The sequence below is a fragment of the Cervus canadensis genome, chromosome 8 (genome assembly GCF_019320065.1).
Source record: "Cervus canadensis isolate Bull #8, Minnesota chromosome 8, ASM1932006v1, whole genome shotgun sequence".
NCBI lineage: Eukaryota > Metazoa > Chordata > Mammalia > Artiodactyla > Cervidae > Cervus > Cervus canadensis.
The window spans coordinates 74,733,112-74,760,157 of record NC_057393.1 but is presented as its reverse complement, the minus strand read 5'-3'; the positions used below and the strand labels follow the sequence as shown (position 1 = coordinate 74,760,157).

The window sequence follows — 27,046 nt, the reverse complement described above, 5'->3', positions numbered from 1 at the left end:
AAACCCAATGGTAACTTTTATTCTGGTTTCATTTCAACAGTCAGACTAGGAATATCCCAAAAGAGGTTTTTTAAAAGAAAACAAAAAAGCTGAGTCATCTGTGTCCTTTAGAAGGAAAGAAACCTCTCTTTAGGATGGGAAATCTTCACTTCTGCTGGGGGGACAGGGGGAGGGTGCATCTCAGAGACTGGAGTGCGAATGGTAGGGGTCTCGTTTCTTGATTCACAACCCGTATACTTTTCTAGACTTAGTTCTGCCAGTTAACTCAGCACCAGCACACTCCGCTAGGAAGGTCAAGGTGGAGTGTCTAGGCTAGTTATTCCGGGATGTCAGTTAGAATGAAGAGGTCCTAACATATACACCCGCATCTTCCTGCTGGCAGATTTTCAAAGAAGATGCCCGGCCGTGCTTCATCCTGACGCACACTCTCCCGCTGCCCAGTAACTGTAAAGTCCAAAGAAACCCTGCCAGGGCCTGCAGAAAGCGCAGCGCTCCAGAGGCTGGCACGCTTTCCCCCTTCCTCCCCCGGAGGGGGAAAGAGATCCCGGCACTTCTCCCGGTGATGTCAGTGGAATCCTGAGCCCCATCCCGCTCCGCGGCTGGGAGAGGGCAGACGGTGCTCTCAGCAGCCGGGAAGAGCTGGGGTGTCCCCCGCGGGACCACGGCGGTCCGGGACCCCCGAGGCGAAAGCTCTCTCCGCGCGCGGGGTCCCGGAAACCGCGCACGCCGCCCCCGCTGGCACGCGCCACGCTCCGCCCTGGAAGCCGCTTTGGTCCCGGCGCGGGGGTGCGCGGGGGGTGAGAGCAGGCCCGCTCAGCCTGATTTACGGCTCTGCTGAAAACCGCTTCGTTCCCGCAGCAGTAGCACCGTCGTGGCGGCAGCAGCAGCTGCAGCAACAAGTCGGGTAAGTGGGCATCTGCGCCCGCGGCCCGGCCCAGGGGGTGCGGCAGAGGGGGCCGTCCGGGCTGGGCAGCAGGTCCCGTCCCGCACCACGGCGGGGAGCTGGGCATCTCGGCCCCCGCCTGCGGGCACTCGTGTGCGCACGTATCCACTCTGGCACCGGCGGGCTGGCACGCAGAGGAGCTGGGGCGGGGAAAGCCGGGACCCCCGAGGCACACTCATTTCCAGCCTGCCGCGCTTAAGGCAGAGGAAATTAGGGCTTGTCTGCAAACCCCGTGAACTGGGGCCCCCGCTGGGCCCTTGAAACCTTGCGCACTCCCGGGGCGCTTGAGCACCGGTTTCCCCATCCGGGGATGCCGTTCCTTCCCCATTGCTCCCTGGCATTCTAGTACCCCTTCTTTCACGTCTGGCCTCCTGCCCCCAGAATACGCGTGGTTACGCAGCTTGCTCTAGCACAGGAAGAGGTTCCCCTCTCTGGGGGCAGAGGCTTATTAACACGGAAGCTTTGTCTACTGTGGGGGGACCACTGGCGCCTCTGCTTTCAAAGAGGTTGAGGGCCCAATAATAGTACTTTTTAGCCAAGACCTTGGCTCCCTCCCTTTGGGGCCCGGTGCTTATTACATTTAAGAAACCATTCCTGGAGGGACTAGGTATGCACTGCCTGTAGAATTGGGCTGCTAGCAGCCATCTGTTGCTAGGGCCAAGAAAATAAATTTCTACGAGGAAATCAGAACTTCCCTTTAACTAAAAGAGTTATGCTGTTACCTACATGGTTCAAACTTTGGCCACCCTAGAGGTCATCATGTTAAAACAGGATCAGAGTGGAGACAAATCCATCCAGAACACTGTTTTAGTAAAATCTTATCTGTGGCCCCACTTAGTATTTGATACACTGGGTTTCCAGATTTCCGTAAATCTGGAGTATTAGAGGAGCATCATTATTATGATAACACTTTGATTTAAATCATCACAGCAATAATTTAAAAATAAAATTAAGGGCAGAAATCTCAGACTGAAAATTTTTCAGCTGATTGTGCGCTTAATGCCATTGCACCTAGTTTGAGTGATACCTTTCCTCACTTGAGGAAGGTTGCTGAGTTTGCTGTCTTAGGACCTGTTTTTACAATTCACTTGAGTTTCTCTCTCTTTTTTTCTTTTGTTTTCATGCTCATCAGGGTCCTCAGTAAAATAGTGCGTGTTTTTGCAGTGACTGTACTAAATTCTGGAGGGCAGGAAAGTTGAATTCCATGTGGGAATCTGACACTGTCCATTTGGCCTTGGATTAATTGCTTTACCTCCTTGCTCCAATTTCCTTATCTGTGAAAAGGGAATGATACCTATTTTTTTTTAATCTTAAGTAGGGGTTGGCAAACTTTTTCTGTAAAGACCAAAAAGTAGTAAGTATTTTGAATTAGCCTGCTATAGGGCCTCCGTCTCAACTACTCACCTCCATCCTTTAGTGCAAAGCAGCAGTAGACAATATAGAAATGAGTGGAATGTTCTTGGATTTGGCCCATGGATTGTAGGTTTTAATTTTAATTAGTTATTATGTGTAAAAGTCATTTGGAATTTCAAAGCCTCTGTCCCCATGGAGATCAGCAACAATTATTTCAGTAGCATTTTTTTAAACAGACATGCAAACTACCTGTTTTATTCTCCCCGCCCAGGACTTTTAGAGTAATGCAACAGAAGGCCTTTGAGGAAAGCAGCTACCCCTGGCAGGAGTCCTTTGAGAATGTCGCTGTGTGCCTGCCCTTCCGTTGCCCGAGGTGTGGGGACCATACCAGATTTAGAAGCCTGTCCTCGTTGAGGGCCCATCTGGAATTTAGTCACAGCTACCAGGAGAGAACCCTCTTGACAAAATGCAGCCTCTTTCCATCTCTCAAAGACACAGACCTGGTCACTTCCTCCGAGGCCCCGAAACAGGGGAAATTGCAGAGCTGTGGCAACATAGTAAGACAGAAACCGAGCTATGTTAACTTGTATAGTGTTTCGCACGAACACTCCAAGGACAGGAAGCCATTCGAGATGGTGGCAGAGAGGCCCGTGTCCTACGTGCAGACCTACGCTACAGTGGACCTACGTGCAGACTCGCCGGATGCACCGAGGGCCAGTCCGGGCCTGCCCACCTCAGACACCAAAGCAGCTTTCGAGGCACATGTCAGAGAAAAGTTCAGTCGGATGGTCGAGGCTGTGGACAGGACCATAGAGAAGAGGATTGATAAACTCACCAAAGAGCTGGCCCAGAAAACTGCTGAACTGTTGGAAATTCGGGCGGCATTTGTGCAACTGACGCAGAAGAAGCAGGAAGTTCAGAGACGAGAGCGGGCCCTGAACAGACAGGTGGATGTGGCCGTGGAGATGATCGCAGCCCTGAAGCAACGCCTGATGGAATCCGAAGAGGAGCTTCTCAGGAAAGAAGAGTAAGTGGCGTTGAAAATGGATGCTAGCCCCCTTGCTTTAGACACTTCCCACCCGCTTCCAAGTTACATTCCAGTATTAAGCATGGTTTGGTTTTAATTGCTTGCAGATACCTTGCTGCAGTCTCCCACTGATGTAGTTAAATGTAGGAGACACAAGGCTTTTAGTTCTCTTTACTGTCTCTGCTATGGTCTCCAGCTCAGCAACCTGAAAGTCAAAATATTGCATTCCTTCTCACCTTAGAAACTATAGACTACAACAAATGTCTACTAAAAGTGTCCTCTGTCCATGGTGGGATCCATTCCTGGTGTGTGTGTGTGTGTGTGTGTGTGTCTGTGTGTGTGTGTGTGTGTGGAGTAGGGGGTGGGGAGGTAGGGGTAGTGAGTTGAATGGGAAGGCAGAAAGGGAGTGCTGGGGCCCCCTTTCTGTCTTTTTGACAATCTCCATGTACTAAAATCAAGAACATGAGATGTTGTCTTATTCAAATATAAAAATATGGTCTAAATGTAAATGATTTTTGCTTCTTAGCCATTTCGTATTACCTGTCCGTGTTAATTAAATGTTAGTAGCTGAGAATCTATTAATAATAATTTTTATTTCAAAGAAGCAGACATGAGGAAACCCAGAGGAAGCATCTGAGATTGCCATACTTTTATGATTTAAGTTTGAGAATTTTCTTTTTGTAAAATACTAGACTAAGTCGTGCCTGCTTGCAGAGTTGACACTGGTTTTTACAAATTACAGGTGATCGGAAAAGCTATTAGTTTAAAAATTATCATACTTGGAAAAGCATTTCCTTATCAATAAGTATGGTTTCATCTCAAACTAGAAAAGTATATGTAACAATGCAGTGTTATATCCCAAATGCAGAATGTTGGATTTAATTTTAAATGGAGGCTCAGAATTCATAGAACCAAAGGAGGTAAAAATTGATTGACTGAAACAGCCTAAAAGGAAGGTTTTCAAATAATTTGAGGTGTGCTATACAGATTGATTTAATTTCAGGCTTTCTTTGTCCTCTGGCACTCTTCTATCTGGTGTTGTCTCTTAAAATGTAGTAATTAAAGCTTCCTCTACTTGGTAAGAGGCTGAGAAACCCTATGTATTAAAGAGATCATCACTTGCTATTACTAAATGCTTACCGCCTGCCTGGAGAAAAAGCCTGCACTGCTCAACTAGATACTTATTTAAATCATGTAGTGAGGACAGATTTGAATCAGCCACTGATTTACTTTGCTTCTATGGAAATGATCTCCTTTGAAAAATGTTTCCCTCTTGGCTCTTGGTGTTTCCTGGTGGGAAGTGAGTGCCTTGACTTGCTATAGCACCAAGGGTGACTAAGACTGCACCACTGAAAAAACGGCAGATGGCATTGCTTTATGTGCAGAGAAAACCATGGAGTTAAATTTGTGATATTTCTGTTTGATGGGAGAGCAGTCAGTTTAAAAGGCTACCAAGTTAACTGTGTGCATTTATTTATTTGTTGTGTTTGATTTATTAAGTACACAAGTAATAAAGGAGATGGGCTTTGGGGTGGTGGTGGCCTGGAGCATGGGAAAACAACACAATGGTAGGGAGGAGCATATGGTTAGACCTAGGTTATTGTCAAGGATCTAACTTTCATTTTGTGTTCGAGGGTGCTTTATTATTAAAAAATAACTGGTCAAATAACTTAAATAAAAGTGGGCCACGCATGAATCAGCAGTGATAATATGTTATATCTGGTTAATCCAGTGCTGTTACCAGAGGACCAATTAGAAAACTAAATATATTCATAAAAATAAAATTTAACAGGGCAAAATTGTATGTGTTAAAAGTCCTATCTCCTCTTCAGGTATCCCCCACCCCATTCTCTGGAGACAGCCACTGTTTAGGTCAGTGGATATCCTTATGGACCTTTCCTGTGTGCATACTTTATATGCACTTATAGAGTTACTGTGTTTTCCCCGGTGGAAACATGACACATACTGCTCCAATCCGTTTGCTACCGAGGAATACATGGGTTTTCTTCCATTTTCTTGGTATTAAAAAATAACATCTCAGTTAACGTCCTTGTACATATATCTTTGTTCACATTTTGGGGTGTATACCTAAGGGTAAATTATGAGTTGAGTTTTAGCATGACAGTTTTGGACTACCAGGGGAAAAAGAGCAGTGACCAAAACAGAACAAAAACCACTTTAAGTGAAAATTTAGTGAAACTGCCTTAAACTTTTAAACATTAGATGAACAAAGTCTTCATTTTGTTAAGCCTTCACTTGGCCTGTCCCATTAATTTCTGTAGTCATGCCTCAAATAATCACTCTTTCTTTACATAAAATAGGACTGAAAGAGTGTTCTTTCCAGGAAGGACAGTGGAATTCTTGGTCTGAGAGAGCAACTGTAGCCAGCAGCCTCCACCCCAGAGTGGGGGGCAGAGCAAGCCAGCTGTCCATTTGTCATGCTATTGAAACCAGGGTGATTGACCAGATCAGCCTGGCTCAGGCATGCTCCTTCCCTCCTCACCACTCCCTCACAGTGCTGGGCCTTCCACCAAAGGAAAGAGGTGAGCTTATATGGAAGGCTCTGCTTGCCCAATGAACATACCAGGAGCTGTGTTCTCCTGTCTGTTGTTGTTATTGTTTAGTCGCTAAGTCTCCCAACTCCTGCAACCCCATGGACTGTAGCCCGCCAGGCTCCTCTGTCCATAGGATTTCCCAGCTAAGAATACTGGAGTGGGTTGCCATGTCCTCCATCAGGGGATCTTCCCAACCCAGAGATCAAACCCAGGTCTCCTGAGCTCTCAAGGCTCATTTGTGAGAAAAAGCAGGTTGTTACAGTCCCATTTGAAATGGACTTAAACTCCAGGGACCCTTTAAGACACAGATGGTAGATTTGGTTTAAAAAATAAGCAGACCTCTAGTATTTTGACATTCACATGAGGTTCTCTTGATTATGGATTTTCCCCTCAACTTTAAAATTCTTTTTTGGGACTTACCTGGTAGTCCAGTGGTTAAAACACTGGACTTCCACTGCACAGGGCACAATTTGATCTCTGGTCTCCGTTTGGGAACTAAGATCTCACAAGCTGCACAGCATGGCCCAAGTTAAAAAAAAAAATCCTTTTTTTCATACTGAAATAAAAGACTTAAGGGCTGATTCTGCCTTGAGGCCTCTATAGGCTGAATCAACTTGGATATAGAAGCCACCTGTATGCTGTGTAACAGAGATTGTTTGAATTGGCAGAGTTTTGTACTTTGTGCGAGTCTCATTGTACCTCCACAGAGAGGTGTCTCCATTTCTGGAGTGCACATCCAGGAAAGAAACTGCCCATTGTTTTCAGTCTGTGCAACTTTAAAAGTCTTATGCAAACAGATACTGTATTTACTTGTCCCAGAATATTTAGAGCTTGTAGGTAGCACTGTCTGTGATCAGGTAAATCGACCCTGGGCAGCCTTGCAGTAGGGTATCCCTTAATTAGAAAGATGACATGGATTGGATTGTAGCTGACTCCTGGCTGATTTGGTTACCTGGGGTTCGGAGAACATCACTGTAATAGCAGTAATCGTAAATTTACTTGCATACTCACGTGCTAGCAAGGTTGGAAAGCCCTGACCGAGCACCTGTGATGTGCTAGGCGTGTGTGGGGAGTTGGGGGGGACATAAAATTTTTGGTCCTTTTCCCTAAGAAGCTTCCATACTACATAGGAAGAATAAATCATATCCATGTTCAAACTCAGTACTTAAATACAAACCACGGTTTCAAGTTGATGAACATTAGAGAAAGGGTTTTCCCTTGTGTTGAGGCCACACTGAGGAGTGAGGAGGAAGGGTGGGATTTGCATTGGTGGTCGGAGGACAGTGACATTGAAGGACATCAGAGAGGTGACTGTTAGAGATGAACCCTGAGGGGACTGTGTACTTTTAGTTCTGGAGAAACCACATGTCAGAAATAAAGCCTGAAACAACACAATGACAGGGACAAAAATTTAGTAACAAAGCTGAAATGGGAACCCAAATTTCTTGTCTCTTTGCTGAGTCCCTTTTCCATTAATTCACTGTGCCTCAGCCAGACTTTTGAAAATGGGATATTTGCCCAGAGCATCAAGACTTAGGTAATACCAAATCTGGCCTGTTTTGGAATGGGCTTACTTCTCTGCTGTGTTGAGAGGCCTGGCAGGGTGACATCATTTAGCATCAGAAGTGTTGGGAAATGGGGAATGGCAGCATCATCAGTATAGTTATGATATGAAGCTTCTGGAACACCAGCTCAGGACTTCTAGCTTACCACAGGGGCTGTGAACTTGACCCTGTAGATGTCCATGCCCAGTCAGGGTGGAGAATGTGCCACTGCCAGCCTTGGATGGCAGTGAGGGGGACTCTTTATCGTTCCATGTCGTTTCCATACTGCTCCCTTGCCAGCTGCCATAGATATGACCTTTACCTTCTTCCTGCATCATTTGTCCTCTTCCCAGGCTGGTGTCAGCCAGAAGACAATTCTTTATTGAGTGCCAGGTACTGTTCTAGGTTCTGGTCATACAGTGATAACCAGAGGAGTCCAGCTCCTGCTTCTATGACAGGAATAGATGAGCAGGTAAGTCATTAAACATCATGAGGGGTGTGTTAGAAAGAGACATCCAGGGGTGGCTTGAGCTAGGAATGTCCACTTAGGTTTCTATCCAGAGCTCGCTGTAGAATGCTGTCCTTAGAAAGACAAGTTTGACTTGGTAGCTTGCTTTGCACAGCTGAACCATCTTTCCCATCTTTGATCAACTAAAGTAGTGAGCGGGCAACTTGGTCTCCAGACTGACCCATAGCTAGGAAGCAGGCTTAGAAAAATCATGTTAGATGTTAGTTCGGTGGGACAGGGAGGTGTCTGCTCCACGTTTTAATGCATTTATGTAAATGGAGTCCTCTCTATGCAGGCTGTGCTCCGTGCAGACTTACAGACTAATGTAGGAAAAAACAGGATGTCAAACATGCCCTCTTAGATCTCTGCTAAGATTTGGAGGACTACCCCCCATATTTTCAAATTTTGTAAAAGAGATCCCACTTCTATTTCTGTAGCAGGTACCTTTGTTGTAGGTCACTTACTTGTTTTATGCCCCAATACTTGTCTGGAAAAAGAGACAAACCTCAGAATCTTTTAGTCAGTTAAAGATTTTTGACTAAAGATGGAGTTATTAATAACACATTTCCTGCATTCAGCAGAAATTATGGAGCCCCTGATGTGTCTCTTATGTCTGTCCTCCCTTCCCCTACCACCCTCTCTGTCTGGACTGAGGGGCTTAGGATGGGGTTTTGATCTACTTAGAGCAAATAAGAATAATTTGACTTTCTTCTTAGAGTTATTTTTTTAAAGTCCTTAATTAGAATTGTATTCTTTTTGGTGTGTTCCAGAAGGTCATAAAAGAAAGATGAGGCCCAGGGCTGACCCGAGTAGAAATGTGATGTGGCTCCTGACGTGTAGCAGGTGTGGATTCCACCTTGTGGGCCCCGCCGGGGACACAGGAGCTGACCCCGAGCTCTGAGCGAGCAGCCAGGCTTCCAGCACTTGGAGGCAGTCGGCTCTGGTTTTAGGATTTGCCTCATGGGTGACATTACCGTCTGTCTGAGGTGCTCTGTGATCAATAGCTAGGCTATTTTTAACCAGGGCTATTTTTACCATTTCGTATACCTCTGAAGAGGTTCATAAATCAGTAATGCAAAATGAAATTTAAATAACTGGGGAGAGCTTTGCCCTTGGGATGGGAGCTGTTAAAGTGTTGTTTAAGAATGGAAAAGAGGCATCAATTTTAGATCCCACCTCTATTTCTGTAGCAGGTACCTTTGTTGTAGGTCACTTACTTGTTTTATGCCCCAGTACTTGTCAGGAAAAAGAGACAAAGAAACCTCAGAATCTTTTAGTCAGTTAAAGATTTTGACTAAAGATGGCATTGTTAATAACACATTTCATGCATTCAGCAGAAATTTGTGGAGCCCCTGATGTGTTCTGGTCTCACGTTGGGTGCTGTGGGAATCGCAGTGAAGGAGCAGGCCAGGACCCCGAAGTCCCTGGTTTTGTGGTTCATGGCGTCGACGGCGCAGCTAGTCCCTAGAGTGTGGACTGTGACAGGCTCCCCGGTTCTGCGGGAGAACACAGCAGATCACCTAGCCCACATTTAGGGAGCCTGAGGATCATTAAGAGGGGGCCTGGGAAGGGACCCGGGTGGAGGGAACAGCATGTGCGGAAGTAAGCATCTGGCTTGGAGGCTGAGGGGAGTGAACTAACGCTGGAGCACAGAGGAGGTGATGTGCCTTATGAGGCCCGAGGTGAACCGAAGGCTTTCAGGATGGCCATGAAAGCTGGAAATGGTTTGTTGACAGTAGATTACAACAGGTGATATGATCAGTGTGCCGCCCCTCGTTAACAACACACAGTTCACTGCCCGTGTAAAATCACAGTGAACACCACGGAGCGTTAACATGCATTTCCCTCTGTCTCTGCACTTGCTTCTAGAGTGTGTTGTTCACATGACAGTGTATCTTTGATTTTTCTGAAATTAAACCATCTTTAACCTACTTCTGAAGAAGTAACTGAAGGGATTCAATCTGTAGTAAAATGAACTATTACCTATGTTTTAGAGCTTACAGCTATCCTGCAAGTGAATGAGTGCATGAGTGAACAAATATTTCTTTCTAAATAAAATTTTGTACTGAAGGGACTTTTTCCCTTCATGCCTCCTTCTAGAGTTTGTTTCTGAACCCCTGTGCATCTCAGGATACCGACAGATTTCTAGGTCTGCAAATCATTCAGCATGATAACGAGCTTCAGGCCAGTTCCTTATACTATATACTGGTATCTTTTTCCTTTAGTATCAGATATTGCTTTAAATAAAAGTATTTTTCATTGAAGCTTAAAATCTTGATTTCAATCATATTTAACCTTTAAAAAAAATAAGTAAATAATAAGTCAAAAATAGGGCTGGAAGCAGCCTAGAATCAGTTAATTTTCCCAGAGCTGGTCCGCACCCACACCTGGGTTGAATTTCAGGTTTGCCCTTATCTTCTCATCTGGCCTTCCAGCTTTGCACTGTATTCTGAGTCAGTGTTGAGAACTTAAAACCACAGGGCTTTTACTCTGCTTTCTGATAGCATCATGTTGTTACTCTTTTTCTTAGTTACATTCAGCTTTGTAACTTCATGTTTGTTTCTTTTAATGTCTGCTTCCCCACTATGTGGGGAGTCTGCCTTACCACAGCTGGATCCAGCCCACCACCTGCTCTTGTGGAGCCCCTGTGCTAAGAATAGTTTTCTTTTTTTGAATGCTTGAAAAAAATTCAAAAGGCAAATAATAATTCATGACCTTTGAAAATTACATGAAATTCAAAATTCAGTGTCCATAAGTGAAGTTGTATTGATACGCAGCCTCTGTGGCTCTTTTGTGCTAGGCAGGCTGGAATAGTTGCAACAGAGACCATATGAATTGCAGAGGTTAAAATATTTACTTCCTGGCCCTTTACAGAAAAAGTTGACTGACCCCTTGGTTAGACAGTAAGCTCCATGAGGACGGCCACTGGTTCATAAATGCCCTTGCACTAAGCCTGATACCTGGCAGCATTCAGTAAATGTTTGCTGAGTTACTGAATAGTGGAATAAATACATTTAGGGATTCTGGCTGCATTGTACCAGGGTTCTAGCCTGTGTTGTCCACCCTCGTCTGAGTTCTGAGATTTAGGATCACTGTGTATATGGTAGGGCTTCCTGGGTGGCGCTAGTATTAAAGAACCCACCTGCCAATGCAAGAGACATAAGAGATGCGGATTCGATTCCTGGATTGGGAAGATCTGCTAGAGAACGAAATGGCAACACACTCGAGTACTCTTGCCTGGAGAATTCCAGTGGACACAAGAGCCTGGTGGGCTCCAGTCCATAGGATCGCAAAGAGTCAGAGATGAGTGCAGTGACTTAGCATGCATTGTACATGGTATTGCCAAATTCAGGCGTAAATTGAAGAAAGTAGGGAAAACCACTAGACCATTCAGGTATGACCTAAATCAAATCCCTAACGATTATACAGTGGAAGTGAGAAATAGATTTAAGGGACTAGATCTGATAGAAAGAGTACCTGATGAACTATGGACGGAGGTTCGTGACATTGTATAGGAGACAGGGATCAAGACCATCCCCAAGAAAAAGACATGCAAAAAGGCAAAATGGTTGTCTGAGGAGGCCTTACAAATAGCTGTGAAAAGAAGAGAAGCAAAAAGCAAAGGAGAAAAGGAAAGATATTCCCATTTGAATGCAGAGTTCCAAAGAATAGCCAGGAGAGATAAGAAAGCCTTCCTCAGTGATCAGTGCAAAGAAATAGAAGAAAACGATAGAATGGGAAAGACTAGAGATCGCTTCAAGAAAATCAGAGATATCAAGGGAACATTTCATGCAAAGATGGGTTCGATAAAGGACAGAAATAGTATGGACCTAACAGAAGCAGAAGATATTACGAAGAGGTGGCAAGAATACACAGAAGAACTGTACAAAAATGATCTTCACAACCCAGATAATTACGATGGTGTGATCACTCACCTATAGCCAGACGTCCTGGAATGTGAAGTCACGTGTGCCTTAGGAAGCATCACTATGAACAAAGCTAGCAGAGGTGATGGAATTCCAGTTGAGCTAAAACATGATGCCCTGAAAGTGTTGCACTCAATATGCCAGCAAATTTGGAAAACTCAGCAGTGGCCACAGGACTGGAAAAGGTCAGTTTTCATTTTAGTCCCTAAGAAAGGCAATGCCAAAGAGTGCTCAAACTACTGCACAATTGCACTCATCTCATACACTAGTAAAGTAATGCTCAAAATTCTCCAAGCCAGGCTTCAACAATATGTGAACTGTGAACTTCCAGATGTTCAAGCTGGTTTTAGAAAAGGCAGAGGAACCAGAGATCAAATTGCCAACATCTGCTGGATCATCAAAAAAGCAAGAGAATTCCAGAAAAACATCCATTTCTGCTTTATTTACTATGCCAAAGACTTTGACTGTGAGGATCACAATAAACTGTGGAAAATTCTGAATACCAGACCACCTGACCTGCCTCTTGAGAAATCTGTATGCAGGTCAGGAAGCAACAGTTAGAACTGGACATGGAACAACAGACTGGTTCCAAATAGGAAAAGGAGTACGTCAAGGCTATATATTGTCACCGTGCTTATTTAACTTATATGTGGAGTACATCATGAGAAATGCTGGGTTGGAGGAAGCACAAGCTGGAATCAAGATTGCTGGGAGAAATATCAATAGCCTCAGATATGCAGATGACACCACCTTTATGGCAGGAAGTGAAGAAGAACTAAGAAGCCTCTTGATAAAGAAGTAAAAGAGGAGAGTGAAAAAGTTGGCTTAAAACTCAACATTTAGAAAAAAAATCATGGCATCCAGTCCCATCACTTCATGGCAAATAGATGGAGAAACAGTGGAAACAGTCAATGGCTGACTATTTTGGGGGGCTCCAAAATCACTGCAGATGATCACTGCAGCCATGAAATAAAAAGACGCTTACTCCTTGGAAGAAAAGTTATGACCAACCTAGACAGCATATTAAAAAGCAGACACATTACTTTTCCAACAAAGGTCCATCTAGTCAAGGCTATGGGTCTTCCAGTAGTCATGTATGGATGTGAGGGTTGGACTATAAAGAAAGCTGAGCGCCGAAGAATTGATGCTTCTGAACTGTGATGTTGGAGAAGACTCTTGAGAGTCCCTTGGACTGCAAGGAGATCCAACCAGTCCATCCTAAAGGAGATCAGTCCTGGGTGTTCATTGGAAGGACTGATGCTGAAGCTGATACTCCAATACTTTGGCCATATGATGCAAAGAGCTGACTTATTTGAAAAGACCCTGTTGCTGGGAAAGATTGAATGAGAGAGGAGAAGGGGACAACAAAGGATGAGATGGTTGGATGGCATCACTGACTCAATGGACATGATTTGTGTAAACTCCGGGAGTTAGTGATGGACAGGGAGGCCTGGTGTGCTGTGGTCCATGGGGTCGTAAAGAGTCAGACCTGACTGAGCGACTGAACTGAACTGTACATGGCGTGGCAGCAGTTCTCAAACTCTTTGGCTTGACTTGCCCTACACTCTTAAAACATCTGAGGACCCCAAGAAACTTCTCTCTGTGTAAGTTTTATCTATCAAGGTTTGCTATATTAAAAATTAAAATTTAGGAAAGTAAAAAGGACACTTATTAATTCATATAAAAACAACAATATTAATCCATTACTTGTTTTACACAATGAGAATATTTCAAAGAACAATTTTCCCCAAAACAGTTTAGTGAAAAGAATGGTATTGTTTTCGAAATTTTGGAAATACTTTCACTGTCTGGCTTAACAGGAGGCAGCTGAACTTCATTAGTTCTGCTTTTAATCTGTTGCAAATTTGTTGTTTTGGTTGAAGTAGATGAAGGAAATCTAGTCTCACACAGATAGGCAGTAGGAAAGTGGAGAGGTACGTTAATAGCCTTTTGAGAGAATGGTGGCTATTCTGCTTTGATACTGTGCCAAAGCTTGACAATTGGTAGTTTCTCAAAGGTTAATTGCAGTGTGGAATCTGAAACCACACCACTGAACAAACATTTCCTCCGCCCCTCCATTGAAATCCATTGGTCTGTCTTGCACTGAGTGGATCTTTTACTGTTAGGAGTATAATTATTTGAAAAAGTACAAATGCAAAGTAGTTAAAAGCTCTTTCTTTTTCATTCAGGAAATTCACAAGATTCCTTGGGGAAGTAAGAGTGTTTCTGGATATTGTTAATCCAGACTGAACAGGATGTGAAAAGGGGGATGTGAAGTTGTGCACACATATTATTCCACAGTTAATCACCAGGTTTTATTCCTGTTTTTATCTAATACAGATACCCACACACAGTCTCAGTATGATGAACTTCTCCAGCCCTTTTCTCGTGTAACTTCTCTTTTAGAATTAAATCATCATTTTTTTTTTTCTTAGTTGATGTGAAACATCCATAAACTGAAATTAGGTTAGTATTGATGCCAAGTTGTTTGGAAAAAAGGGTATTAACTTCTTAGCTTTAGGGCACAAGATAATTGGATGAGGGAGGTTAGAAAAAGATCCTGCTTTTTTACAACATGACATAACACTCCACAATCAACTAGTGGCATTAATGTTTTAAAAAGTTTTATATGAAATAAAAAAGTTTTATATGAAACCAGTTATAAAACATCACTTGATGTAAAAATACAGCCACAATCATAAGCTGCATTGCATTCAGATTTCTTTTCTTGCTTTTGAGATGTTGATCCTGTGGGATTAAGCTGTCAAATACTGATGTCTTATAGTCTAAACTGTATAGCTTGAGAGCCCAAGAATAGTAAATATGCAAAGAAAAAAAAAAAAAAGACTGGAAAAAAAATACCCCAGAATGTTGACAGTAGTGACCTCTGGGTTATGGGACTATGGGTCACATTTTGTTTCTTCTTTGTCCTTTTTAAACATTGATTATGATAAATATTTACTGAGTATTATGTGTCATGTATTGAATGATGGAGTTAAAGCAAAAAGCTGATTGAGCTTCTGCTCAGTTGGGTCTTCCATAGATCACTTTTTATATTTCTCATAATAAATGTGAAATACTTCTGTAATGAGATAAATATAGTAAATATTTAAACCAAAATAAACTGAAAAAATACACTGGCTCTTTTTCCTACGTTTTCGGTTTTGGTGGGTGAGAGGGTTGTGGGTTTCTAGTTGTTTCTCCTTTAAGTACCAGTGTGGAGATGCTTCAAGAGTCAGTTATTCTGAATATCACTCTCAATGTAGAGGACTCTTATTACGGGCTTGATTCCACATAAATTGAAGCCTTGATTTTGGAAAGAGGAAGGAGTAGCCATTTCCTGGGCTTTGTTTTTGGTGGTGCTTTTGAGCCGTATGAAGATGTTCCATCCAAAGGTTCTCTACTATAACTAAGAACCATGACAGGGCTGGATGTGACACCTGAATGGACCCTCACTGTTTTGCTGCCGGTTAGCCTTTTGTGACTCACCTAGGAGGCAGAGCAAAGGCAAATGACAGCAGAACTTGAAAATTGGCTTCTCTCTGTGGCTTGAACAGTTTGGAAAGTGTACATCTTCTATTCAGGGCTCATAGGGAAACATCTGGAAATAAAATTGGAACTTAATTACAAAAGAGAACTTTCCAAAAGGACTCTTACTTCTTATATGTGAATACTTCTTAGCTACTGAAAGATAATGGAATTCTTATGGGCTCTGAGTTTATATTTGATCTGGGTAGGATAGAACAAGTTTGGTGAGCAGTTTTTGGAGTGAAGCATTGTTAGAACCAGTCTCTTTTTCTGTTTATATAAATACATAATTCTGAAAGTTTTGCAGAGATGCTTGACTCTGTAGGAACTATCAGAAACTTTTCAGTATGGCAAAGTATGATGTACTATATTTGTGAGAGAAAAGTCATTACTAATTGTAAAAGTGGCCTCCTGACTAGTTGTACAGAATAAAGGAGTGGGAAGTCACCACCAATTATTTGGCAGAGACCTGTGAAACTGACTTCCTGAGCTGAACATCCATGAAGTTCTACTCTCAAGAAATTATGGAGCTTAGCAGAAAATAAAAATCAAGTAGAGGCTGAGAAGATTCGGAGAAGGAATGGAATTTAATTGACTATCTAGAACAAATGCCTGAGGTTAGATTAAAAAAATAGGATTTGTTAATCTAAAATGAAAGAGGTTTAGGGGACAATGATCAGATTCTTTAGAATCTTGGTTCTGCATGAGTAGAACATGGCCAGAAAAATGAGGGATCACTCCTTGAAGGTTGAGAGTTCAAAGACACATAAATATTGTATCCAACAAGTAGTGAAATTATTGAATTCATTTGCTCCAGTGGGTGTGACACAACACACAAAGAGGATGGCCAAAAAGATCGTCATGATTTCTTACTGAGTGAGGCAAATCAAATGAGAAAATTGTGGTACTGTACACCTACTGGTACTGCTGATTAGTGTGTGTGTGTGTGTAGAGATGTTTGTGAGGACGATTACCAAATGTAAATGGTGATGGTCTTAGGATGATGGGATTTTAGGTGATATTTTCTTCATTATTTATTTCTACATTATTTAATGTGTTTGAATTTTTAGTAAAGAACTTATTTAGTTGTAACTCAGGGAAGTATTATTTTCATACTTGCATTAGAAATAAGATATATAATAGTAATATAGTTATTAAAAATTTTCTGGATTTGTGAATCACAATGAATTATGTAGATGAAGGTATTTTGTTCAGCTTTTTAGGGAGGGGCAGCCTGCACATTGCTTCTCCTATGTCAGCCACAGTAGCTTCCCCAACACACCTTGGATCTACCTCAAGATGGCAGTTCTGGGACTGTTTCATTCTTAACTCAAAATACACTATTGGACATATGCTATTTTATATGCTCTGGTGCTCAGTGTGGCATCTTGCTTCCGTACTTCCCTACCTGTAGTCTTTTCTTCCCTAATAGCCAGACTTTTAAAATATAGGACAGAACTTTTCTCAAAAGTGGCCCGTGGTTTCCCGTCTCATAATAAAATCACAGTCCTCGTGCTGACCTGTGAGACCCTACCTGGTCCCGGCCTCAGCTGTTCTCCCCTTCCCCCGCTCTGTTCTGTACCTCAGACCATTCTGCATGTTCCCACTGAGGATCCGGCGTGCTCTTCCCAGCTGTCTTCTTGGCTGTTCTTGCTTCCTGGTGTCCATTCAAACGCTGCCCCATCCAAAAGGAGGTTCTGACTTTGCTGTCTGCAGGATCTCTTATTCCTTTCCTTCCTCTGTCACTCTTTGTTCCCTTGCACCCAGTTTCCATTTCCTCCTTAGCACTTATCACCAACTGACATAAGTTTATTTTATAGTGACTATCTTCTACTAAAATGTAACCTCTAAATGCAATCAATCACTAAAATGTAATTTTATGTTCTATCATGGCTACGGCCATACTATGTAGGGCAGTGCCTGACACATAGTAGGCTCTCAGTAAATATGAGTTGAATGAAAGAATTCACAGCCCACTCCAGTATTCTTGCTGAGAAAATCCCACAGACGGGGGGCCTGACAGGCTGTGGCCCATGGGGTCGCAAAGAGTCAGACGCAGCTGAGGTGACTGAGCACAACACACGTGGCCATGCTTCATAGGGCGGTGCCCGGCAGGGAGGCTCTCAGTAAATATTCATTGAATGAATGAGTTCCTGTCTCAGTTCTCCATTCTGTGTTCTGACATTGTTGCCTTGCAGAGAGGTGGTTACGTTCAACCATTTCCTGGAAACAGCAGCTGAGAAGGAGGTTCAAGGAAAAGCTCGGCTCCAGGACTTCATAGAGAATCTGCTGCACCGGGTGGAGCTGGCGGAAAAGCAGTTGGAGTACTATCACAGCCAGCAGGGGGCCGGCCTCTGCGGGGACTCCCAAGAGCACGCGGTGAGCCCTGCAGGCCCGGAGTGAGGGTGGTGATCTGTCAGGTGGGGCCAGGGACAGAAGGAAAAGGTGCTGGGGAATGACTTGCAGGAATTTTCTAGACATCGTTTGAAAGCATTGCCCCAGCCACACCTGTGTTGAGGAAGTGATACAGGTGAGTCTAGGACACCTGGGAGTAAGTGAGACCCTGGATGTGTGATCTCCGGTTCTTCACCTCCAACTCCACATTAGGCTGAGGTGGTAGAAGTACTTTTTTTTTTTTTTTTTTGGTAGAAGTACTTTTATGTTGCAGCATAACAGTTTGAAGTATCCAAAGAAATCATTTGTCCCAATCATGTGTCAGGTGGATAGGAAGTTATTAATATTATCCTGTTTTTGAGCTCATCAAGGAATCATCTGAAAACTTTCATGCTTTTTAGTTAGCGAAAGGTTTAATCACTTTTCCCCCCCTTAATAGGAAGGGAAACACTTGTTGGTAGTCTCTGTAGGTGAAACATTCTTTAAGTAGATTTCCGAAAAGACTAAGCAAAATTCCCCAGTGGTATTATATAATGGGATTTTGCATACAATTTTACATATGGTTGCAGGGACTTAAGAGATCCCCAGAGCCCAAATGAGAACCCTGAATATAGATGAAGGTCCAACTCTCATGAGTGGCTTGATCAAGGTTACCTGGTCTCTTTGGAGGGAGGGTGGGAGGTGGGTGGTTTACAAATAAGCACGCTTCAGATGAGGGATGTGGGTGGTCACATTTACCCTCTGTACAGTTTCCTTCATGGTATAAACAACAAAGCCAAAGAATGGATTTTTGAAAACCTAAAGTGGTTTATTTATAACATTTTCATCATCAATTGAATTTTATTTACCCTTACCATCTTCTCAGAAGATTTAAAAATGATTCTTTTACTAACCCTGAAATGAGGATAAGAAAAATAGGAAACATTTATGCTAACCAAAAGATTAGTAAGGTTGCCGTTGGTTGATTGAAAAATTTAGGTTGAGCAATTTGGAAGCCAAGATTTAACAGGAAACATGATTAAATAAACAAAGGAGGAACGAAATGAAATGCAGGTTGATGAAAGAAGTAAGACCAGAGGGAGAGACACAGATAGCAGGAAAGTACAAAGTCAAGGAGGAAGTAGGGCTTGATCACTGACTTTTGGAGGGAGCACACATCACCCTGAGAGGTGTCAAGGATGAGCTGTTTGATTTCTGAAAGAATGGGCAGATGTGGTTTCCCCTGTTTTCACGTATAGTCCTCTCAACTCTACTCTGGGCCATAATGTGCCATGTTATGAGACAGTCTATGAATCCTAAAACCATTTTTCCTTTTTACTTAGTCTATTTCTCATAATAAAATACATTTACCATGTCTTTGATGTAATTTAACTACTCAGTCTGGCCTCTCTGTGTATCTGTGGCTGTGGATACATGGAAGAACTTGGAAACTTTTCGCAGGATAAGCTAAGGGTCATATCTGTAGTAACCTGTTTGGTCCAGCTTAGAGAAGGTGCAGGCCTCTGGAGCCTCAGCTCTGCCTGGGAGAGCTTCTTGTCCGGGTGCACCCCAGAGTGAAGCAGAACTTTCAGCTCCCAGCACCTAAACTCCCTCCTCCAGAACCCTGGGGAATGCCATCCCCAGCCTGGCTGGCTCTCCCCATTTCCACCAAGGCTGCTCTGCAGAAACAACATGGCCTCTTCATCTCCCTTCTTCCCTGCCTCCCTCCCTCCCTCTCTCCTCTTCCCTCTTTTTCTCATTACTCCTCTAGAGAGTAATGACATTTCTAGATTGATGTGTAACTTGATTCTTTCTAGCCTTAAGATTCTTTTGTGCACTAGAAAACTTTCCTTCCCCCTCACAATTAGCACCTTTTCTGAAATAATGTTTCGGCATTAATCCCCTTGAGCATTTATGTTCTTTTTCACCTGGCTGATTTCTAAAAATGCAATGTGCTTACTCAGATAATTTGTCTGTATGCTCTGAAACATGCTGTCGAATTAGACACAAAGTGACCTAATATACCATCTGCCAGAATTACTCACAGACCTGCTCAAATAGAAGGTCATGAAATAGCTTGGATAATCTTATTTTAAGCATTGCATTTATTTCCTGCAGGTTGCTAAATTAGTACTAGCAGTAATTCATTACCATATTTATTGGGGATGCATCGCTTACTGGGTGCTGAGGAAACTGCTGTGAACGAGATCGATGAAGTCCCTGGTCTCGGAGGAGGGACACACAGTAAGCAAACACATAAGGAAGATAATTGCATATAGTGAGTAACTGCTATGAAGAATAAAGTAAGATGACATGTTTGAGATGGTCACTTTAGCTTTAGCAAAAAGCTTTCGAGAAAAGCCCTGCTGAGAAGGCAGCATTTGCACTGTGACCTGAATGGCAAGGAGGCAGTTCTGGAAAATTTGGAAGTGGAACATTCTAGGCAGAGAAATAGAAAGTGCAGCTGCCTCAGGAGGGAATGGGCTTGGCACATTTGAGTGGCGGGAGATAAGTCGGAGAGGCAGGAGGGGTCCAGATCAGGCAGGAGCTTCCTGGTCGTATAAGCAGTATGGATCTGTTCCATCACACACAGGGGAAAACCGTTGGAAGGTTTTAAGTAGGAGATGATCTATGTTTTAGCAGAATCACTCTGCTGCTCTGGGGGACCTGATGGAGGGATGCAAGAATGCGAGATGGGTTATGCTGTGGCCGATGAGAGGGGACAGCAGCTCAGATAGAGCCAAAGTAGAAATAAAAGGTATAGGGTATGTTCTTGGAGGAGAATTGACAGGACCAGTTGGCCTGAATGAAGGATTAGATTTAGCTGGTGAGGGAAACTGAGGAGTCAAGAATGAATTCATGGTTTTGGCCTAAAAAGTTGGGTATATACAGAAAGGGAAGTTGGAGGAGGGCTAGGTTTCCAGTTTCCCAAAACCTGTCATAACCTGAGACACCATGTTTGTGCTTTAGAAGTACTTAGATTGGCTCTCAGTACAAGGTTATTTGTATATTTTTTCAACCAGAAATGTTGACCAGGGCCTCTCTTGATACCCATCGGCATACCCTTCTCTCCCTAAATAAAAAGACAGTAGTTGGACCAGGAGAAAATGGAGGTAGGTGGATTGACTGAGTGGGAAGAGCATTTCTATCTGCCTATAGCTGTGGATCCAGAAGGAACACTGGCCTCTTGTGTTCACAGGGAGGAGAGCAGAGGGAATTCTTTGGTGCCTGTGATAACAGGCACCACCTCCACCCACAAACCTCATAATTTGTCAGATCACTGTTGGCCTTTTCCCCAGTAAGGGAACATGTGTGTGTGTGTACCTGCAGGTGCAGACATACACACACACACACACACTTTTGAATAGAATTCCAAAGGGAATTATGTACACATATGCAGCAAATCATCACATTATATGTTTACATACACACATAAAGTTGAAAACATTTTGTTATACCTCAATAATAATGATTTTTTTAAGTGGGAAAGTATTTAAAGGAAGAAAAACCCTGTAAGTTTGTACAGTTTATAGATGCACTGAAATCCGTTCAAGGAGCTCAGCCAGTTGGAGCAGGGGGCATGGGTGGACTGGAGGAAAGAGAGTAGAAATGCTGATGCCTCCGGGGTTCCTAGAAGCTGCCAGTCTGGTGTTTGCTGGAGCCGTCTGTTCCCGCTTCTTTGTATATTACAAGACCTCAGGACCCTCGTGCAAGGAAGGTGCCTTTTTCTGTTCACATTTACTAATCCCATGCCAAACCCAGCCAGCGTGGACAGGGTTGGCAATAATGTGACATTCAATTGTGTCCCAAGGCAGAAGGCAGGAATTCCATCTCACCTTCTTGGGCACCAAGAAGTCTGTTTAAGAAATCTTTCTGATTTTCCCCTGTCTGTGGCTTAAGCTGCATACAGAAAACTTGGAGGAAGATCCTGTTATTCCAGGTTTGGTTTTTTGGGTGATTTGAGTATAGCGGGGGTGGATGTTGGCCACACTGGGCCTAGATGGCCCTTCCTCCGCATTCTCTTTGTCACCCTCTTCTTCTGTCAGTCTGCCTGTTCATGCGACAGCACTTCTTTTAGTTGAAGGCTGCATGCGGGAGGTTGGGAACTGAAGCTTGGGAATACACTAAAAATACACTTGCTTATAAAGTGTTTGGTGACATCTGGAGCACAAAGTAATAATTATCAATTTATTCTTCAAATGGTATTCTGAGCCCAGCCACAAAAGTGCATGCAGATATTTCACTGAGAGTGGAAAATTATCTCAATGATAGATGGCCTCAGGACAGTTGTGGAGTTGGGTTTTCCTATGCTCTCATTTTAGAAATGATGTATTTTAGGCAATAAACATTTTGTGCCAATTTCCCCTTTAGTTGATACGCTGTGACCGGTTGTAGCTGTGTAAATTAGCTGCAAATACAGCCTGAATCAATCAAGAAATAATGGCACATCATTCCAGTTTTTAAAAACATGTTTCTTCAAATGTTGTTCTCTTGAGGGGCTGTTTAACTTTTTGAAATTTTTGAGATCTGCTGACACTGGCTTCTTGGAATTCTCAGAACAGGGAGCCACAGAGGCTTCCTGAGTAAGCAGAGCTGAGCACGAACCATTCTTTTTTTTTTTTTTTTTTTTTAACGAACCATTCTTGTTCACTGCAGTGATGGGTGTGCCATGGGCAGTGCTCCTGATAACCGTCACTGGCTTCCTCAATGGGAATACAGTTTCTTAAAAACATAAGGAGGATTTTTATAAAACCAAACCCAACAAGTGAAGTAATATTTTGTCTTATTTGTTTTCCTTCAGCTTACAGATATCTCCTCAAATAGGAAACCCAAATGCCTGTATGTATATCTTTTTATACTTAGACCATTTGATTAATGTTTGCATAATATACCTTCCTGTTGCACTTTTTATGGTATCTATAATATAAATGGATTTGAGAGCTTCAGGTGAAAATTTACCTGTTTATTTACCTTTCTAAAAATGTGGATGTGACTTTTATGCTAATGGTCTATGAGTATATGGCAGTATGATGGTATTACAGGAGTCTTTTTAAAGTATTGTGTAATAGAACTTTCTCGTATTGTGCTACAGTGTAGTCATATAACTCTATAGTGCTATTAATGTAGTGTGCACACTGATATATATTTTATACATAAATTTATACTGTGAATCATATACTTTATGATAGCTGTACTACAGATTTGTTTGAATCCCCTAGAAGTCACTTAAATAGTCAAAAGTTATAGGTTCTGGTCTCGTCTTCTCCATAGACCACTGTGTGTTACCCTCAATAGTCATTTAGGTTTTCCATGCCTCAGGTTCTATCACTGGTAAATAAGACTAGTAATATCTCCCTGGGAATTTAGTATCATGAGATCATTTTCATGAAGGCCATCGTATCAATATGGAAGGAAAAGTATCAGTACACAATATATTACTTGTTTTACTGGTAGCGTTATTGCCACCTTAGCATGTAGGAGTGATTGTGCCATGAGTAGTTTTTATTCTTTTAAGGATTTAAATCTTTCTTTTTATCTACCTCCTCCCACAACCATCTATAGAAGCCGAGGACACCTGCATTCTGTGTGTAACCACCCTGATCTCAAGACCCATTTCCATCCAAAGGGAAGGATGAAAAAAGCCAAGGATGACAGAGCCAGCATGCAGCCTGCTAAGTCCCTGCATGAGCAGACCGAGTCCCCAAGAGAACTCTGCAGACCAGCAAAGAAAGGGGAGCCTCTGGGGTTTGGCCGGAAAGGCAACATCAGACCCAAAATGGCCAAAAAAAAGCCGACAGCGATTGTGAACATCATCTAAAAGGGTGGGTGGTTCTGAACCACATCACTGGGCTTTGGGAAATATGTTCTAGGGGCCATCAGTAGTGTCCTTTTGGACACACTGCATCATAAAACATATTTCATGTCAATATGGGCACCTGGATTAACCAGAATTTAACAAATGGGAATCTCAGTGAACCAGACTTTTTTACAAGTCCCTTTTGGAAGCAGGAGGCAGATTACAGAACTGTTTTTAAAAAAATGAAATCAGTCTTATTCCAAAGTTTTAGTAAAATGAAGCTAGCTCCAGCTCTTAAAATAATTGGCCCTGTAAAGTTCTATGAAATAAAAATATTTTTGTTTTTAACCTCACCCTCAATTAATTTGGGAGCCTCCAAAATAAAGCTTCTTGTCTTCCCGAGAATTCTGGTTAATCGAGATTCCAGTGTTAGGGTTGCTTCAAGGACTCATTCCGTTAGACTTCAGTTATCATCTCGACAGACTGTTTTCCGTTTTGTTCAATTCAGGTTTTTTGTTACCCTGGATGTATTTTCATTCTTATTTTGGTGCCTCTCTGCTTTCTTCCTTGGCTGAGTATTCTGTACTCTGAAGACTGTGCTGCCAGCCTCTATCTTAATAGCTGCTTCTACTTCTGAGGTTGCGGAGGACAGTAAAACCTTTATGATCAGCACCCGTCAGCAATTCAGGGTCAGAATGGTTGGATACCAGTGGACCACACATTTAGTGCTTTGCAAGCCACCCGGAGACACCACAGAAGTTACTCAGCTCTTTCCTAAGACCTGCTTCCCCGGGGCGGTGGCAGGGGGGGCGGGCAGGGGGTTTGTCAGCAACCTCTCTGTCAGCTATAGGCATGACTTTCTCCTTGCTGGCCTGACTTTTCCATCTCTTGCTGCTTCTGTGCCAATTTGTGACTAAAATACACGTTCTTACCTTTCAGCCAAGTATCTGATGTATTTGTTGTATATGGCTCTCTAAAGTGATTTCTGAAATAAACAGTGCATGCGGGATCCAGAATCTGAAATCATCTTCCCCTCTCTGGCTCCCTAAAATGGCCTTTGTTTCCATAAAGAACCATCTGTCATGAAACTCCTGCTTTACAGTTTTCTTCAAGAATAAATTTCTGTGTTACTTTTTAAAATTTAGCAATATCATCAGGTCTCCTGCAGAGTTTATAAGTGCTGACATTCCTTTGGAAACGAGAACAATTATGTCCACAACTATATACATATATGTATAACAAATGCAAAATGTATATGTCAGGTATATTAATAACTTATTTTTAAATACTCATGAAAAAGGTGTGTGTTGGTGGTGGGTGATTTTTAAACTATATATTGTTTATGTAAATTGAATTCTCTGATTTTAGAAATTAAAGCTTAACCTAGTTAACATTAGTAGGATTATGATTGTTACTACAATAAGCATCTGATTAGCAGTGCGTTAAAAATAGGTAACGAAGCAATTACATAAAATGCCAGTAAATTGAAAAGTGTAACTTATACAAATACTTTGAGCCTATCATGGTGAAATGTTGATTTTTGAGTTTTCACTTGACTTTCAACTCATGGGGATAGGCCTTTCACGTGGTGTATAGGCAGCTATCAAGTGGTAAAAAACTTTGCTGTGAATATCACTGTTAGGATAACACTGTAAAAACTGTAATGTTAAAATAACTATTTATTTGGAGAATTAACCTCTTCCAAGGTTATTTATTATTGATGTTTATATCATGACTGCACTTACCTTTTACATACTAAAAATCTGACTGGTTTGTTGTACTGCATGCTCTTTGTCCCATAATGTGTGTGTGTAATGCAGCAGTTTGCTTTTAAGGGTAGTATAAGCCAAATTTTTCTCCCATTTTATTTAATGTAACTTACGTTTTCAGTTTTCATTTAATATGCCTTGAGGGCATGACAGCTCTCTCTGACAGTGGTACCCAGTGATCTTCAGAAAGCACTGTAATGTCGTATCTACTCTGTGGACATTATGCAAGACAAATGATTTTAAGGTTTATTATATTAAAATTTTTTTAAGTTGTAACTAAATTCTGATCCTTATATAAGGAAATGCACTGTGTATATTGTGCTTCCTTAGAGACATAAATTTGGTTTTGAAACATGCAAGCCACCTCAGTCTAAAGGATATCCCATTTACCTGCCATGGCCTGGGCCTTGTGCCATGTCCCACTTGGGTGTTATTTTTAAATGCATTCTTTGTCCTCATAGGTAGTCAACCTCAGAGTTGATTTTTTTAAGAAGTCACCAAAGTTTTCTAGGAAAACATGTTAGAGTTTAAACTGAAGAATGGATCTAATTTTATTATTTGTTTTGTAAGGAGGAAGTCTTTGTTTCAACCTGCTTTCATTCTCTTTTCCCAAACAGGGTTACAGATTCTTAACTGAAAAGTTCAGACTACTTAGACACTGTTTTCCGGTATTCTGCAGGGTCATTTTGTTGTATGGAAGTTGGAATATTCTGTTCCTGGATTTTAAATAAAGGTTTTTAGATTATGAAATATTACAATAATAAAACTATATTTATGACTAATGTGTTGGTATGTTTTGTCTAGCTGGAATGTTTCTGGGGAACCAAGCTGGTTCTTCATGAATGAGCTGTTCATTGTACATGTAAACACCATGATCTTATACCTGTAAGTTTTCTTAAGAGCTTAGCTTGATCATTTTTGTTTATCACAATGCCTCTATCCAAAGGTTCTTTTTACATATGTTCACACTGAGAAGTCCTCATTAAAAGCTCATTTGGCACTTTTCTCCCATCTTCCTCCACAACCATGAGTAATTTTCCTACAATGTATTTTTAAACTTGTCAACTCTTAGCAAAAACCATGAACAGATTTCACAGTGTGTATCTCAGATGGTATGTGCTGTACATCCTCGTCATTATAAGGCTCAGAATGTGATCAGGATAGTTAACAGAGTTGTGTCACAAGTAGAATTACTCAGCCATGGTCTTTTAAGAACCATAGAATTAGGAAAATGTAGGGGATTCCATTTGTTCAGGAGCTGTTAGAGCCGTTAGAGAGATGACTCAGTCTGTTCTCATGCTTACTTGTGTTGAAGTTAATGGGTTCACCAGGTTATAATGCTCCTGAGAAATAACTGTGACATTCTTGATTATCTATGGCCATTAGAAAACATAAATAAATCCCTGTATCTCAATTCTGTTCAGTCTGGGTCCTTGAAAAATGAATTCCAGAGATGGCATGCATGCAGGAACCAAACACAATTCCTGGAAACATTTCAAATATTTAGAAGGGTGGGGGACTTCAGAAATTGTTTTTCTTGTGGTGAATTTTTTTCTTTTTTGTCCATGTTCTATATGAGTAAAAAATGCACACATCTGAATTTTTTATTTAAGAAAAGGATCTTCAACCTGTAGCCCAATGATATGTTTACTCCGGGTTTGCAGCCATTATTCTGTGCCAGAAATGAATTTTTTCCATTCAAGGACGCTCACGCACAGACAAG

At 42.1% G+C, this 27,046-nt stretch overlaps 1 protein-coding gene across 1 annotated transcript; it reads left to right on the top strand.

Annotated features, from left to right (window-relative positions):
- The first annotated feature begins 574 nt into the window (after positions 1 to 574).
- ZNF365 (zinc finger protein 365) lies at positions 575 to 26,105 on the top strand. Its single transcript, XM_043476864.1, has 5 exons — positions 575 to 904; positions 2,568 to 3,323; positions 17,583 to 17,763; positions 22,559 to 22,596; positions 23,320 to 26,105. The coding sequence occupies exons 2-5, from the start codon at positions 2,581 to 2,583 to the stop codon at positions 23,573 to 23,575; spliced, it is 1,218 nt and encodes a 405-aa protein (XP_043332799.1). The 5' UTR covers positions 575 to 904; positions 2,568 to 2,580; the 3' UTR covers positions 23,576 to 26,105.
- The last annotated feature ends 941 nt before the right edge of the window (positions 26,106 to 27,046 follow it).

Bases quoted from the DNA above. Each gene is read 5' to 3' on its own strand.
- ZNF365 (XM_043476864.1), top strand. From the start codon at position 2,581: ATGCAACAGAAGGCCTTTGAGGAAAGCAGCTACCCCTGGCAGGAGTCC. The intron at 3,324-17,582 runs GTAAGTGGCGTT...GTTGCCTTGCAG, and splicing joins GAGCTTCTCAGGAAAGAAGA to AGAGGTGGTTACGTTCAACC. The intron at 17,764-22,558 runs GTGAGCCCTGCA...GTTTTCCTTCAG, and splicing joins GGGACTCCCAAGAGCACGCG to CTTACAGATATCTCCTCAAA.